Source organism: Sprattus sprattus, assembly GCF_963457725.1.
Source record: "Sprattus sprattus genome assembly, chromosome: 15".
NCBI lineage: Eukaryota > Metazoa > Chordata > Actinopteri > Clupeiformes > Clupeidae > Sprattus > Sprattus sprattus.
The window spans coordinates 3759332-3775258 of record NC_137913.1 but is presented as its reverse complement, the minus strand read 5'-3'; the positions used below and the strand labels follow the sequence as shown (position 1 = coordinate 3775258).

The 15927-nt window shown below is 43.7% G+C and overlaps 2 protein-coding genes across 2 annotated transcripts in view; both read right to left on the bottom strand.

The window, feature by feature from the left end:
- Positions 1–231: 231 nt before the first annotated feature.
- ptger4a (prostaglandin E receptor 4 (subtype EP4) a) lies at positions 232–3242 on the bottom strand (the record flags this gene model as incomplete). Its single annotated transcript, XM_080852823.1, has 4 exons — positions 232–233; positions 414–494; positions 744–1134; positions 2460–3242. Coding segments are annotated over 4 exons (1257 nt in total).
- Positions 3243–13491: 10249 nt separating this feature from the next.
- The window catches only part of mrps27 (mitochondrial ribosomal protein S27), a gene marked incomplete at its 5' end in the record, with an annotated part of 10459 nt that continues 8023 nt past the window's right edge, over positions 13492–15927 (bottom strand). The window contains one exon of the mRNA XM_080852448.1: positions 13492–14750. Within this exon, the coding sequence (XP_080708574.1) occupies positions 14505–14750 (246 nt within the window). The 3' untranslated portion in view covers positions 13492–14504. The remainder of the gene's footprint in view (positions 14751–15927) is intronic.

Sequence of the window (15927 nt, the reverse complement as noted above, 5' to 3'; positions counted from 1 at the left end):
GTGTGTCGGTGTGTGTGTGTGTGTGTGTTTGTGTGTGTGTGTCGGGGGGGGGGGGGGGGAGGTTCGGGGTGGGGGTTAGGGGCACAGGACACAGGACAGAGGACAGAGGAGGTGCTAACAGCTCTATAGTTTTTCAGTGTTTTTGTTTCAGTTCTCCTGCACCTCTCAGATGCTCTCCTTCTGGAATGTCTGATAGCCCTCATGAGCCCCATTCAGAGGCGCCTCCTTCCCCTCTGACCACGCCTCATGAGCCCCATTCAGAGGCAGCTCCTTCCCCTCTGACCACGCCTCATGAGCCCCATTCAGAGGCAGCTCCTTCCCCTCTGACCACGCCTCATGAGCCCCATTCAGAGGCAGCTCCTTCCCCTCTGACCACGCCTCATGAGCCCCATTCAGAGGTGCCTCCTTCCCCTATGACGAAGACTCATCTGGGATGGGTCTTGCCCTTTCCTCTGCCTCCGGGGAGGGGCATTTAGAGCGGTCGGGTTCCATTGGGGAGGGGCATTTAGAGCGCTGGTGTTCCTTTGGGGAGGGGCATTTACACCGGTGGGGTTCCTTTGGAGAGGGGCATTTAGAGTGGTGGGGTTCCTTTGGGGAGGGGCATTTAGAGCGGTTGGGTTCCATTGGGGAGGGGCATTTAGAGCGGTGGGGTTCCATTGGGGAGGGGCATTTAGAGCAGTGGGGTTCCATTGGGGAGGGGCATTTAGAGCGGTGGGGTTCCATTGGGGAGGGGCATTTAGAACGGTGGGGCCCCTCCGCCTGCCAGCTGTACCCCTCGGAGCCCTCCGGCAGGTAAAGGAGGGTCTGAGAGGTGCTGCTCACCTCCCTCAGGTCGCGAGAGGCCAGGGACCCCCCGTCCCGTGAGATGATGGACGAAAGCTGCTGCTGCCCGTCCCGGCAGTGGAAGGCCCCCTGCCCCCCCCCCTGCTGCCCGGCGTGAAAGGCCCCCACCTTGCAGAAGAGGCACTTGATGTGCTGAATCAGCTTCAGGAGCACAGCTTTCCTAAGCAGGATGTATATCCAGGGATCCAGGATGGGGTTGATCGAGGCAATCCGGATGGCTTTGAGATCAGGGTTCTTCTCAATCCTCTTCTCCACCTCTGTCAGGTACAGCTGGTTGATGAACACCTGGGCCTGGTTTGAAACCATGGATACAACGAACAATCAGTAGAAGAAACTGGTTGGATAAACCAAATGAACAGAGAGCATTGATTGGACATGTAGACTGAAGTAGGGACTAACGCAACATGCTTATCACAGTGGATCATAGAAATTAAAAATAAAATGAATAATTATTATTTATTATTATCATAGAGATCCCACACAAACGGCTGGACAGACACTTGACACACTGTGATGTTAACATAAAAACACAAGCAAGCATTTGTCTAGAAACTTATCACTAGATAACTGCACATGATACTGTAAAACCACAGCCCCTGCGTCTTTCTTGGAGGGAAGAGAGTTGTTTCCTTTTTGCTGCTGTAATCCCTCACAACAAGTACGAGCACATATCTGACGGATAAGACAAGAATGTGCTGCACAGAATAACTTGAAGAGAATGCCATTTTTTGAATGCGAACCTATTTCACAGACGCCAAAATAACATGGGTTGAACTGTTGATCAATTTTGGAGACAATGTTACTGTAACATTGTGTGTTTTTTAGTTCTTCAGACAGATTTAGTGACATGACATCATCAGACACAATAGGGATTCTTCCTGTTGAGTCGCAAACAACAGGACTGATATCTGCCAAAATAACAGCCATCTGCTTTACTAAGACTATGGGCAAGGCAACTCCAAGACCAAACTACTCCAAGACCAGGGCCTGGAAGAACCTAAATCTATTTCACAATAAGATCTGAGCACGTTTCTGAGTGTGTGTGTGTGTGTCTGCATGTGTGTGTGGGTATGGATGCAGACATAATTTCTTTCTGTTTTCCTTGCACTTTCCCTCAACAAATCCCTAAGCCACATTTGACTGAGTGAGGACTTCAATGCGTTTCCGACAGCCTCTTAACATTCCTAGAATGTGAAAACACTTATCCCCCACTACAATGCAAACACATGACTTTTAGTGCTTTCTATTCAAACTCAAGAACTGATATCTGCCTGCCGTAAAGCACCCATGTCATGAAGGAAAACAAAACGTGCAAAACGACCCTTACTGAGAGTTTGAAGTCAATAGAGTTCTAAAAATATCGGAAAACTTGCTAAAAGTGAAAAGGAACTGTAACTCCCCACCCTATTCAACCCACTAGGTTATTGGGTACGTTTTACAGTAACACACTCAAATTATTGATAATTATGACAGTAAACATGTGGCCTGATGACCAGAAGGTTCTGCGTTTCAGCCACAGCTAAACCGTCGTGCTTGGCTAAATGGGGATATCCTGAAAAACATATTATGTTTGCGTTAGTGTGCTTAAAGTTAAGCGCCATTTATTGGACACTTACAACAAGAGGAATTGAACAAATTAGGATGACGACAGATGTGCAAATCAGCAGTATGACCATTTGTATTTCTGCGCCCGCCAAGCGACCAAAGCTGCGTCTTTTCCCGATATCTGGTTCATTCCCGAGTGACATCCTCCGCACGAATCTCCGGTGCATTCGGATCAGAGCCCCGCACACCAGCACGTTACAGATCACTGTCACTAGGATGAGGACAGAGCTGAGCCCCGCATACATGTACGAGTAGACTGCGTTCTTCGTCACGTTACTCCTCCAGTCGATGAAGCACCACGTTTGGTGGTATTGCATCTTCACCTCCCCGAAGCCCATGCTTGGTAACGCGCAGAAAAGTATGTTGGATACATATATGCCGAAGAGTGTCAAGCCTGCCAGTTTCTGATTGACATATTCATTGTAAAAATAAGCGTGGTTGATTGCCAGGTATCTTTCTATCGACATAGCACATATTAAACTAAGTCCGGCCAATGAAAAGAAAAGTAAGCAAAATCCGAAATATTGGCAGAGCGGGTCCCCGTCGGGCCAGGAGCCTTTGACATATGTAGCGATGGTGACGGGACTGGCTAAGATGGTTCCCAAAAGATCCGTAACAGCAAGACCACACACTAAAGTGTAAAACGTTGTCTCCTTCTGCTCCTTTCTGGATTTGCAAAGCACAACGATGGCTATGACGTTGCCTACCACCCCAAAGATGAACATCACCGAGGGAATGGTGGGTATCATGCCCCGCGAGGACACGGTAGTGTTACTCACTTTAGTTTCTTCCATTCTTAAGAACGCGGAAAAGGACCGGACTTATCACTGTTTTTGGAGCAATGTGTGAAGAGTGTATTTAAATGTTCTTCCAAGCTTTCCACGCAATGTAGCGGCTGAAGATTCATGTCCACTTGCAAAAGTCATTTTTTACCAGTCGTCTCGCTCTCTCGTGCATTGAAACTCTGCGCGCACCGATGGAGGGGTGACTTGACTCACTTCCCACCACGAGATAAGCCACTGTACCGGCTCTTCAAAAAAAAAAGAAAAGAAAAAGAACCCCCCTCGGCATTTAACCTCCTCTCTACTCCGCCCTGACCCCGTCTCTGAGGACAGGCCGTTTAACACGAAAGTCACCTACCGTAGAACATAAACTTGAGCCAAGCGACAATTATGGTTGTTTGTTAGCACGTAATGAAACTGCACAAATCCCCAAGGTTTTCCATGATCTGGCAGGAACACAACCTGTGTCATATCTTCACGGAGAAGCATACTTTGGTAATTCAGACTAAAACAGACTTTCTTTACTTATCGTGTCTTTGTAGATCTGTAGTTTGACAGTGTTTACGATTTATAATTATATGCATACACTCAGCTATTAAAATTGTAGCTTATATTTATTGTAACTCTGTAACTTTGTAATGCTTTATATTCCTGTCACTGGGGCATGTTGAGAGGCGTGTTGAAACCCACTGTTTCAAATAAATGATGTCAGTTATGAAGGCATATTTCCAGACTTTCAAGCAAACTTCTAGGAGGCTATTAAGTAGCTTGACCATCTCTTATGGATTCTTATAATTAGATTTCCTCAACTTTGATAAGGAAGAGCTCCAAATCTGAATTGTATTTTCTTGTAGGGAAGAAAAATTGAGGGGAAGGAAAAAAACCTGCAGCCACAAATTCTTGTGCCGTATAAAAAGAGCTGAGGTTTCAAATTATCACCTGGCTGTTCAATCGCTGAAGGCCCTTCTATTTCGAGCCGTAACAACCACTCTGAGTAGAATACAATTATTGCTCTCTATTTACCAACAAGTAAAGGCAGATTTATGGGACTGTCAGCCAAGTGAAAAGAATTGTTGCCATTCCAATCTTTCATCCTTTGAAGTCGCTCTCCAATGTAATGTTTATCCATATATTTGAAGTGAAATCAAAATGTGGCGTTTGTGGTGAAGCTGATGGGAGTTCTCTGCATATAATTAGATATGCTTGAGGCTGAATTCTTTTAGTCAAGGCACTGACGTTTAGTTTGTCAGGTCACGTGATTACACAGTGATGGTAATGTTGAAGTGGACATTTGTGGGAATTTCCCATAGAACTAATCTGCTAAATCATTCTCGAAGATCACATTTTGAACATTTAATGAGATTTTGATTTCATGTGATGTATGAATTTGTGTCTCTTTTCAAGTGATTGTGACCTGTGCCTAGCCACAACAGCGGTGGACACTCTCACTCCCTCTCTCTTTACCCCCTCTCGTTCTCTCACTACCTCTCTCTCTCTCTTTTTCTATCGCTCTCTCTATCTCCCTCTATCTCTCACTCCCTTTCTCTCTCTCACTCCCTCTCTCTCTCCTTTTCTATGTCGCTCTCTCTCTCTCTCTCTACCTCTCACTCCCTCTCTCTCTCTTTTTCTATCGCTCTCTCTATCTCCCTCTATCTCTCACTCCCTTTCTCTCTCTCACTCCCTCTCTTTCTCTCACTCTTTCTCTCACTCCCTCTCACTCCCTCTCTTTCTCTAAATCCCTCTCTCTCACTCCCTCTTTTTCTCTCTCTCTTTCTCTCACTCCCTCTCACTCCCTCTCTTTCTCTAAATCCCTCTCTCTCACTCCCTCTTTTTCTCTCACTCTCTGTCTCTCTAACTCTTTCTGTGTGCGTGTGTGTGTGTGTGTGTGTGTGTGTGTGTGTGTGTGTGTGTGTGTGTGTGTGTGTGTGTGTGTGTGGTGTGTATGAAAACTAACATGGGGTGGAAGGCTAAATATGGGTGATATTGTAGGGCTAAATGGTCATCATGAATTCCTCTCAAGTGTAATGGGTTTATGACAGAGATATGGGTGGTCACTGGAAAAACATATGTTACGTAACATAAAGAACAAGCAACAACATATCTGAGTGGAATGGCTCTGATTCACTTCCACAATGACTACTTTGATGAAGATAATAACAAAAGTGAAGGCATATCTAGTTATAATAATAATACACATGTATTAGTATGAGCTGTTTTGTACAAGCTAGCTGATGTAATAGTACATTGCTTACATTTTTGTATGAATGGGAAATAGAATTTTCTCACAACACAGAAAAACAGCATTTTGAAGTGCAGTCTCTTCTTTCAGATCTCAAACAGCTTTCTGAAGTGCAGTCTCCTTTTTAAGTTCTCAGTCCTTGAACATCCAACCACCTGTTGGATGAGCAAAACATATCTTCTAACAAAGTGCAGGGCATTCTCTAACACAAATGTCCCACTGACATTCACACACACACACAGGCGCACGTAGGAAGAGAACACACACTCTGCTATTAAAGTAGTTATCAGTCAGTGTTCAAAAGGAGTTGATGGTCTACATGTAAAATGTACTTCGCATTCAAGATTTGAATAGTCACGAGATGAAGAACATGACAGAGATGACAAAGAGGATGATGTAGATGATGAAGCCGAGGGAGAGAAACAGGGAAACGAGAAAATGATAATGATGATGATGATGATGATGATGATGACGATGATGAATTATGACTATGGAGGCGAAGAGGACGAGAGAAACGTGCCCAGACTGTGCTACCCCAGTGATGACTTGTTTCGTAATCCAATCAGGAGAGGGTCCTGGACAGTCACCGTAATGTGATTCTGTGGGTTGAAAAGCACCAGATTCACTTCCTCTTGTCATCTGTATGTGAGCATATACTCTCAGACATGACATAAGGTCTCTTACTGTGCCATATGTTCAGCATCAAACACACTCACAAATCAGGTTTAGAGGACAAAAGCCCCTCAAGCAATATGTCCTCCTCCTCCACCTATCTGTTCTTAAATGAGGACACAGCCATTGGTGAAAGACAGTTTCTTACGAGAAATGATTTACTCGCTAAATTATTGTTAAAGCGTTATTCACACACAAACATATTAGCAGGTGCCATGTTGATTTCAGATGGCCATAAGGGCTTGCATACACAAGCACAGGAGAGCAAAGACTCGCACACCCACTTTGGATCAGTGGCGCCACCCACAGGCTACCTGCATCATAACACTGCATCAGCACTATCTCATGGACTCAAGTCTTGATAAGTTAACAGGGAGTTAACCTGGGTTACTTGGGGTTTAAACAGGGTTTACTAGGGGTTAAACCAGGGGTCTAACAGGGGTTTAACCAGGTAGGGGTTTAACCAGGTAGGGGTTTAACCAGGTACAGGTTTAACAAGGGAGAGGTTTAACCAGGGAGGGGGTTAACCAGGTAGGGGTTTAACCAGGTAGGGGTTTAACCAGGTACGGGTTTAACAAGGGAGAGGTTTAACCAGGGAGGGGTTTAACCAGGGAGGGGTTTAACCAGGGAGGGGTTTAACCAGGTAGGGGTTTAACCAGGTAGGGGTTTAACCAGGTAGGGGTTTAACCAGGGGTTGCCGGGGGTCTCTCCTACCCTAAATGTGGAAAGGTTCAGAAAGGTACCATCATGAGTCCTTTAGGCATAACCCGAGGAGCTTGACCTCTCGAGAGATAGAGCCTAGATCTTGATCTCTTAAGGGGAAGAGCCCAGAGCTTGATCTCTTTGAAATACTGAGCACTTTTTCACTTCTATGGCACCTATATCTAAATCTTAATCAGAATCAGAATCAGAATCAGAAACAGATTTATTGTCACGTAGGTATGCGCCTACTTGAAATTTTTTCTGGTGCATAGGTGCATACAGTAAACATAAAAACATAAAAACACAAACATACACACACAATAAGTAAGTACTACTACATAACATAACATAAAAACATAGGAGCACACTAAGTACTAGACATAACATAAGTACTACAGAACACAGTATGTAAACAGATGTATATATAAATAGAGTGTATATAAAGAAGTAAAGTAAGGGGTAAAATGCAAAAGAAAGCAGTGCAGGTGTGCAAAAGTGAATGTGCAATGTAAAGGAGAGCTAGAGGGTATATATATTTTAAGCAGTCGATGAGGGTAATACGCACTAAACACGGTCAACTGTCTCTCTCCCGTTCTCTTGCTATGTCAACAAGCTCTTGTTTATCTCTCAAATGTAACTTAACGCTGTTAAAGGTGCATTAAGGATTAATAGCTATTCGCTAAAGGTATGCTATCAGCTAAAACTAACGAAATCTCTTGAAATGTGCTGACATTATGACAAACTAATTACTCAACGACTGTCCTTACACAGTCAAACATCAATCATGTGCAACACAAGACTAAGCAAGACGGCAAATAAGCTACTTAGATCAGCAGAAGGTAATCAAAGTCAGGTCGGCGGGCATCGGCAGGCAAAACTACAGAAGGCAGTTATATGCCTATCGACCCTGCTATGCCATGGCACGGACGCAATTCTCCATATTAAAAGTCATTGTAGCGCCCCAATTTTTTTTAAGCTGTTATTTTAAGGTTAAACTGCTTATCCTAACCCTAATCCTGAAGCATAATTGTTGCATATTGTGCCTTTAACTATATCTAAATCTTAAGCAGTCCCGGAGGGTAATATTTTCCCAAAAGGCCAGACGATTGTCTCCGCATTGCTACAGTATAAAATGAACTGGAAACGCTGTGCCAATAAAGCCAAATTAACTTTAAAATGCACTAAACACGTTCAACTCTCTCTCTCCCGCTCTCTTGCTATCTCAGCAATCTCTTGCTTATCTCTCAAATGTGACTTAAAGTCATGAGTGCTGTGTACAAACAGAAGGGTTCTGCCCTATCTCTACTGGATGGCTGAGCTGAGTGTATGCACACCTGGCCTGCAGTGCAGAGGATGTAGGAGTGCTAAGTCAGCCAGGGCCACACAACAACACACACACACACACACACACACACACACACACACACACACACACACACACACACACACACACTACACACACGCACACACACACACACACACACACACACACACACACTCACTTACTCTCTTTCAGCTGTCGCATCTCCAAACACAAGCACAGGTGAGCCGGTTGATCAAATAGATGTTCATGGAAAGAAACCTTCAGCTTTCCTATTTCCATGCAGAATATCGTTGTAATGGACTGGGAAATAACTAAAAAAAACAAGTGAAGCATTGCTGCAAGCTGATATAAGTTAAATAATACATGAAGGCTTGAGGGCTATCAGTTGTTGTAGTTCTTGTAGATGTTATTAAACACAAACTATGTGTGCACATGTGTGTATTCTGTAGATAAATGAAAAGGATTTTTTTCATTTGATCTGAACTTCTGAATTTTTCCCAAAAATGTTAGATATGGGTGTTTTTTTTTTATAGCAATTCCCTGACTTATGAAAGTCAACGCATTTTACCCCCTTGTGTGTTCTCTTATCTCTCCCATGTTGACGATTGAATGAGGGAATTTGGCCTCTGTGTCATCTCATAATTATATCTCAGTGAAACAGGAAGTCATGGATTACTGCTTGAGAGTTCCTAAACACTGGACACATATCAACTTAAAAAAAGTATAATATAAATGGAAAAAATACTTACATTTTGTTTATATGAATTTCTAAAGGTACCAATAATTGTGACCGCAATAAAAAGTATAAGGGCACTTAAAAGAGAAAAATAATTTGTGGATCCGGCCTGTGATTCGGATACTCTAACCAACCACTGAGTTTCATGAAAATCGGCCTGGTAGTTTTTGCAGAATCCTGCTGACCGTCAGACAAACAAACAAACCAAACGTAAGCACTTAATCGCCATGGCGGAGGTAATACATTCATTTAAATAGATTTAATAAATAATGAGTTAACAGAGTGAATCTCTAACCTCATTACATTTATGATTTCATTACTCTAATTTCAGTCCATTTCTGTTGGCTGGTTTCTCTGGTTGTCCCGCCCTCTCCATAAGATTGACAGTCATTCCAGCCACCCTCATGCATGGACATGGCGCCTGGTTTATGTATTCCTGTATTTGTCTTTCTGACAGCTTGAGTTGAGCTCAAATCCATGTCTCCCCTCCTTTACTTCCATGAAAGGGCATCTGACCACACACACACACACACACACAAACACACACACACGCACACACACACACGCACACACACACACAAACACACTCACACACTCTTTCTCTATTTTGGGGAGCGAGTTCTGCAAAGCCATTAGCTGGTCAAACACATCATCTTTTTTCCGTGTGTGTGTGTGTGTGTGTGTGTGTGTGTGTGTGTGTGGGTGTGTGTGTGTGTGTGTGTGTGTGTGTGTGCGCGCGTTTGTGTGTGGTGGGGGGATGGGGGTCTAGGAGCATGTAAGGCAACAGAGTGCCGCCAATAGATCAATATTTGCTTTGATTAATGGCTGAGTGTAAAAGGTTAGAAAATACCTGTGAAACACCACCTTTCAGAATCCACCGTAACAGCTTCAACAGCATCTGCTCTGGTTGAAGGGTCCTGTGTTATGGGGACTGCTCTGGTTAAAGGGTCCTGTGTGACAAGCCCTGCTCTGGTTAAAGGGTCCTGTGTGATGGGGACTGCTCTGGTTAAAAGGTCCTGTGTGATGGGGACTGCTCTGGCTAAAGGGTCCTGTGTGATGGGGAATTATCCAGTTAAAGGGTCCTGTGTGATGGGGACTGATCTGGTTAAATGGTCCTGTGTGATGGGGAATTATCCAGTTAAAGGGTCCTGTGTGATGGGGACTGCTCTGGTTAAAGGGTCCTGTGTGATGGGGACTGCTCTGGCTAAAGGGTCCTGTGTGATGGGGACTGCTCTGGTTAAAGGGTCCTGTGTGATGGGGACTGCTTTGGTTAAAGGGTCCTGTGTGATGGGGACTGCTTTGGTTCTGTGATTTCCAGTTCAGACCTTTCTCCCTTAATGTTTCTCATTATAAAATAAATGATCAAAATCATAATCAAATTTGAGCTTTAACCTTTACTTATAGTCATTAATCAGAGTGTAGATGATTAATGTGTGATCTTGTGTTGTAAAATTTGAGCCTTGTGCGTACAAATGTTTTTGCCAATATTTGTGTTTATTAACTGGGCCAGGAGCTTACTGCATACTGTTCCCACATCCTGTCAAAGATAACATTCCTGAAGTTTTGCGTGTTTCTTCCAAGAAGTCCACTTTTTGAAACTCTCTTGACGGTTGTCAAAACTTAATTATGCTCTCTTGAAACCAACATTTTAAAACGAGGGCATTTATCCACACCATGACACAAAATATGACTACTCCTAAGACAGGACTGTGTGGGATGTGAAAAATGTCAGTACAAAAACAGACACATACACATACGACCAGACATCTTCTCCTACACACACACACACACACACACACACACACACACACACACACACACACACACACATTAATATCACACATACACATAAGACCAGACATCTTCTCCTGTCACACACAAAAATAATAACCCATCATAAACCTTTTCATGACTCATGTTAAGTTGAGATTCTAAAGTAAGCGTCTTTCCCAAGAGCGTGGGAACATGGTGGATTCCAGCAGACGCTGGCCTTCTGCACAGGCATGCAGCAGAGATAGAACTGGCGATACCCCTGACAAGAAGGTCCTTGACAGACAATAGCTGTTGTTTGTGACTTGGAAGCAGTCAACTCATTCAAGCAATATAGTACGAGTGCGAGTGGGGTAGGTAAGGGATATTCCCACGGGTGGTGTTCGGCCGTAGCCACCGAGGCCGGAGGCTTTTATTAAACGATTCTATTGTCGCCCAATTAACATTTCAACACGAAGTTAATGATTTTAAATGTTTATTTAGCCATTGTTTCTCCGCAAAACCAAAAATAGTTCCATTGTTAACGTCTTGGTTTGGAATTATAAGAACTTTGACGGTTATCATCAATGTTTCATCGCGGAGTGATTTATTATTAGCTGTGAAAAGTCCGAGTTGGGTTGTTCTGGGATAATCCAACACATGGAACGTCTCTCTCGTCTAATCAGAAACAGCTAAATAACGCGATAGAACCCAATTGTTTTGTAAACTTTCATGTCCCCTGAATACAACCAACTCTCTCAGGGACTCCAAGTGAATGTTCTACAGCTCTGCCATCCATGAGGACTTACTAATTAGTATTCATGGGAGAAACACTCCCGTCTCCATCCATCCTTTCATGACCTGCTGGGTATTAGCCAAGCTTTCAGAATCTATACATTCTTTGGGGTCCTGACTGGAATGAATAAATGCAGTAAATTCAAGATGGCTGACCCTCAAGGTTTCTCTGTCACATCTGAATACAGGGGCATGATAGTTATGCAAATACATGCAATTCATGAATGAAAAAAAAAACGTTTTTTTAAATAATAAGGCTCTGTCTTCATATCGGGGTGAGAATAGTTAATAACTAAATATTATAGTTAATATTTAAAGTGTTAAATAAAGTGTAATAAAGTTTTAAATAACTACCTAAAGGCTATCCCTTCATCTCCAGGCGAGAATAGTTAATAACTAAATATTATAGTTAATATTTAAAGTGTTAAATAAAGTGTAAAGTGTAATAAAGTTTTAAATAACTGCCTAAAGGCTATGCCTTGATCTCCGGGTGAGAGTAGCTGGACTCTGGGCTGAGCTGATATGACCACACACACATACACACACACACACACACACACTGAGCTGAGCTGATATGACCATATAATTGGACACACACACACACATACACACACACACACACACATACACTGAGCTGAGCTGATATGACCATGACCATATGAAAAGCCTGGGGTCGCTGCTGAGGCAACAGAGGGGCCACTCTGGGCATTGTTAAGAAGAGGATGATAAGAACCCTTCCACACAAGTAGCCTTTGTGGAAACAGTGGCATTTCTCAGGATGTGACCACGAGGAACGTAATACTGCCCAGTGCTGATCTAAAGCAGTTTTTTTTTTTTTTGCTTTGCTGGGGTTCACAGATAAGACAAATATGCAGTTGTGTTTGTGTGTGTGTCTCTTGTGTGTGTGTGTGTGTGTGTGTGTGTGTGTGTGTGTGTGTGTGTGTGTGTCTGGTATGTCTTGTGTGTGTGTGTGTGTCTTGTGTGTGTGTGTGTCTTGATTGTGTGTGTTTGTCCGTTGTATTCACCATCAGAGCAGGGGTATGAAGGCAGCAAAACCTACTCGCAAAAACACTCCCGTTCTCACATGAGCTATGGAGAGACACAGGGGTGTAGTAACCACCTCTCCACCAAGGCGTGTGTGTGTGTGAGAGGTTGTGTGTGTGTGTGTGTGTGTATGTGAGGTTGTGTGTGTGTGTGTGTGTGTGTGTGTCTTGATTGTGTGTGTGTGTCTCACATGAGCTATGGAGAGACACAGGGGTGTAGTAATCACCTCTCCACCAAGGCGTGTGTGTGTGTGTGTGAGAGGTTGTGTGTGTGTGTGTGTGTGTGTGTCTCACATGAGCTATGGAGAGACACAGGGGTGTAGTAACCACCTCTCCACCAAGGCGTGTGTGTGTGTGAGAGGTTGTGTGTGTGTGTGTGTGTGTGTATGTGAGGTTGTGTGTGTGTGTGTGTCTCACATGAGCTATGGAGAGACACAGGGGTAGTAGGGTAGGGTGTAGTAACCACTTCTCTACCACGGCGTGTGTGTGTGTGTGTGTGTGTGTGTGTGTGAGAGAGGTTGTGTGTGTGTGTGTTGTGTGTGTGTCTTGATTGTGTGTGTGTGTGTCTCCCATGAGCTATGAAGAGACACAGGGGTGTAGTAACCACCTCTCCACCATGGCCTGGTTGAGTTGTGGGAGGTGACGGTTATCTCGCCACACGTCCGTGAGAGGACTAGTACAGAGTCTGTTATGTAACAGCAGAGGGGAAAAGTACTGCTCTGTTTGTTTATGTCAGAAGACGCTGGGGGGTGTGTGTGTGTGTGTGTGTGTGTGTGTGTGTTAGTGTGTGTGTGTGTGTTAGAGTGTGTGTGTGTGTGTGTGTGTGTGTGTGTGTGTGTGTGTGTGTTAGAGTGTGTGTGTGTGTGTGTGTGTGTGTGTGTGTGTGTGTGGGTGGGTGTATATTCAACAAGGCTACACCCACTTAGGTGCCATTGTGCAAATGTTGGTAGATTTGCACAAAAGATGCGCGGCTAAACAAATGTTCAGACCGAACTCAAACATGTGATCCCAGGAGATAACCAGGAGCTAACACTTTTATTTACTGATGCCGTGTTTATTTACAGAGGTACCAAAAACTCAATTTAATTAATCACACCATACGGCCAAACGCCTGGTATAACAGCCACATTACACACAAGTCCAGCTGCTTTTGCATATTACTCATCTATGGACACAAACAAAAAGCCAAACAAAACAAACATGACATCAATTACTGTGAGCAAGGTATTCACAATGTCCTCCCTACTAAGGTATTACCAATGTCCTCCCATACTAACGTATTCACAATGTCCTCCCCTACTAAGGTATTCACAATGTCCTCCCTACTAAGGTATTACCAATGTCCTCCCCTACTAAGGTATTCACAATGTCCTCCCCTACTAACGTATTCACAATGTCCTCCCCTACTAAGGTATTCACAATGTCCTCCCTACTAAGGTATTACCAATGTCCTCCCCTACTAAGGTATTCACAATGTCCTCCCCTACTAAGGTATTACCAATGTCCTCCCTACTAACGTATTCACAATGTCCTCCCCTACTAAGGTATTACCAATGTCCTCCCCTACTAAGGTATTACCAATGTCCTCCCTACTAACGTATTCACAATGTCCTCCCATACTAACGTATTCACAATGTCCTCCCATACTAAGGTATTCAGTTCAGGGAGACCAGGACAGTAGAGCTCTTTGCCACACAGCAATGCAGAACATGACAGAAACAAGCTCTTTCATCTCTAATTACATCATTAACTATGTGGCCCCACCATGTTGTCCAGACGGCTGCCCAGTCTTGGGGGGTGGGGGGGGGGGGAGACAGTGAGTGGGTAAGGGTCTGAAGGGAGCCTGCATGGTGTGAGTGTGTGTGTGAGAGTAAGTGTGAGAGTAAGTGTGAGAGGGTGTGTGTGGCAGTGTGTGTGGGTGTGTGTGAGAGAGTGTGAGTTTGTGTGTGTGTGTGTGTGTGTGTGTGTGTGTGTGTGTGTGTGTATGTGTGAGAGGGTGTTTGTGACAGAGTCTCTAAGCGCTGGCGGTGGCGGTGGCGGCCCTCCTCTCCTGTGCGATCTGCTCCATCTTCTCCCGGCTCTCCTTCTCCCTCTGGATGAGCTGCCGGCGCTCCGCCTCCCAGTCGCTCACGGTGATCCGGTGCTGCTCGATGTCGGGCTGCTCGGCGGCCGGGAGCTGCCCCTGGGCCGCGCTGATGGCCAGGGCCTCCAGAGAGGTGGGGTCCTCCTTCCCTGAGGCCTGGAGCTGGGCACGCAGAGCCTGGGGGTCAAGGGTCGGGGGTCGGGGTTGGGAAGATTCAATAGGGTTCAATCAGAATCAGAATCTGATTTTATTGGCCAAGTTAAGTTTGCACAAACAAGGAATTTGACCTGGTGAACTGGCTCTCAATGTGCTTACACAAAATATACATAGCAACACAATACAAAAACAAACACAATACAGAAACAAACAGTGCAACAGGTCAGATCAATTCAATTCAATTCAATCAAATTCAATTCAATTCAATTCAATTCAATTCAATTCAATTCAATTCAATTCAATTCAATTCAATTCAATTCAATTCAATTCAATTCAGATCAATTCAATTCAATTCAATTCAATTCAATTCAATTCAATTCAGATCAGTTCAATTCAATTCAATTCAATTCAGATCAATTCAATTCAATTCAATTCAATTCAATTCAATTCAATTCAATTCAATTCAATTCAGATCAGTTCAACAGAGTTTAATTGAAGTCACTGGGCTCCCCATCTCCTCCTTGTGGTCCAGTCCATATGACCTTGCTATGCCCTTTAGCAGCTCTGCAAGGGTTTCCAAATGAATGGGTTCATGCTGATGCTTTATAAAAGGTCATCTGCCAAGTCATCTAAAAACATCTCAGAAAATATAAATCTTTGTGCCTTTAAAGGGTTTTCAGAAAAAAGAAAAAAAATTACTTAAACGAATTAATCTAATGTCATGAAATTAAAAAAAGGCTATAATAAATACTGTAGTTCTGAACATTTTGAAAATACTAAAAGGGTTTTTAAACCACACCCATTGCTTCACCACCGACAATTCATCCTGTAATCTGAAGCATTCTGTAATCTGAAGCATTCTGTAATATGGAGCATTCTGTAATCTGAAGCATTCTGTAATCTGGAGCATTCTGTAATCTGAAGCATTCTGTAATCTGAAGCATGCTGTAATCTGCATTTTGTGGAAACTAGAAACCACAAAGTTGACATACTGACCTGTGATTGATATACCTGTGAGTTATATTAAGGACGCCCAGTCACACTTACATTTACAGACATTACAGGTGTACTACTGTCAAATGTTGATACAGGGTTTAGTGCTGCATCTCATGATGTATAGATTTGGTATCATATGTTCATACAGAGACAACCGGCTTTGATTGAATCAACACAAGTTTGGGAGGGTGCCACATTCTTC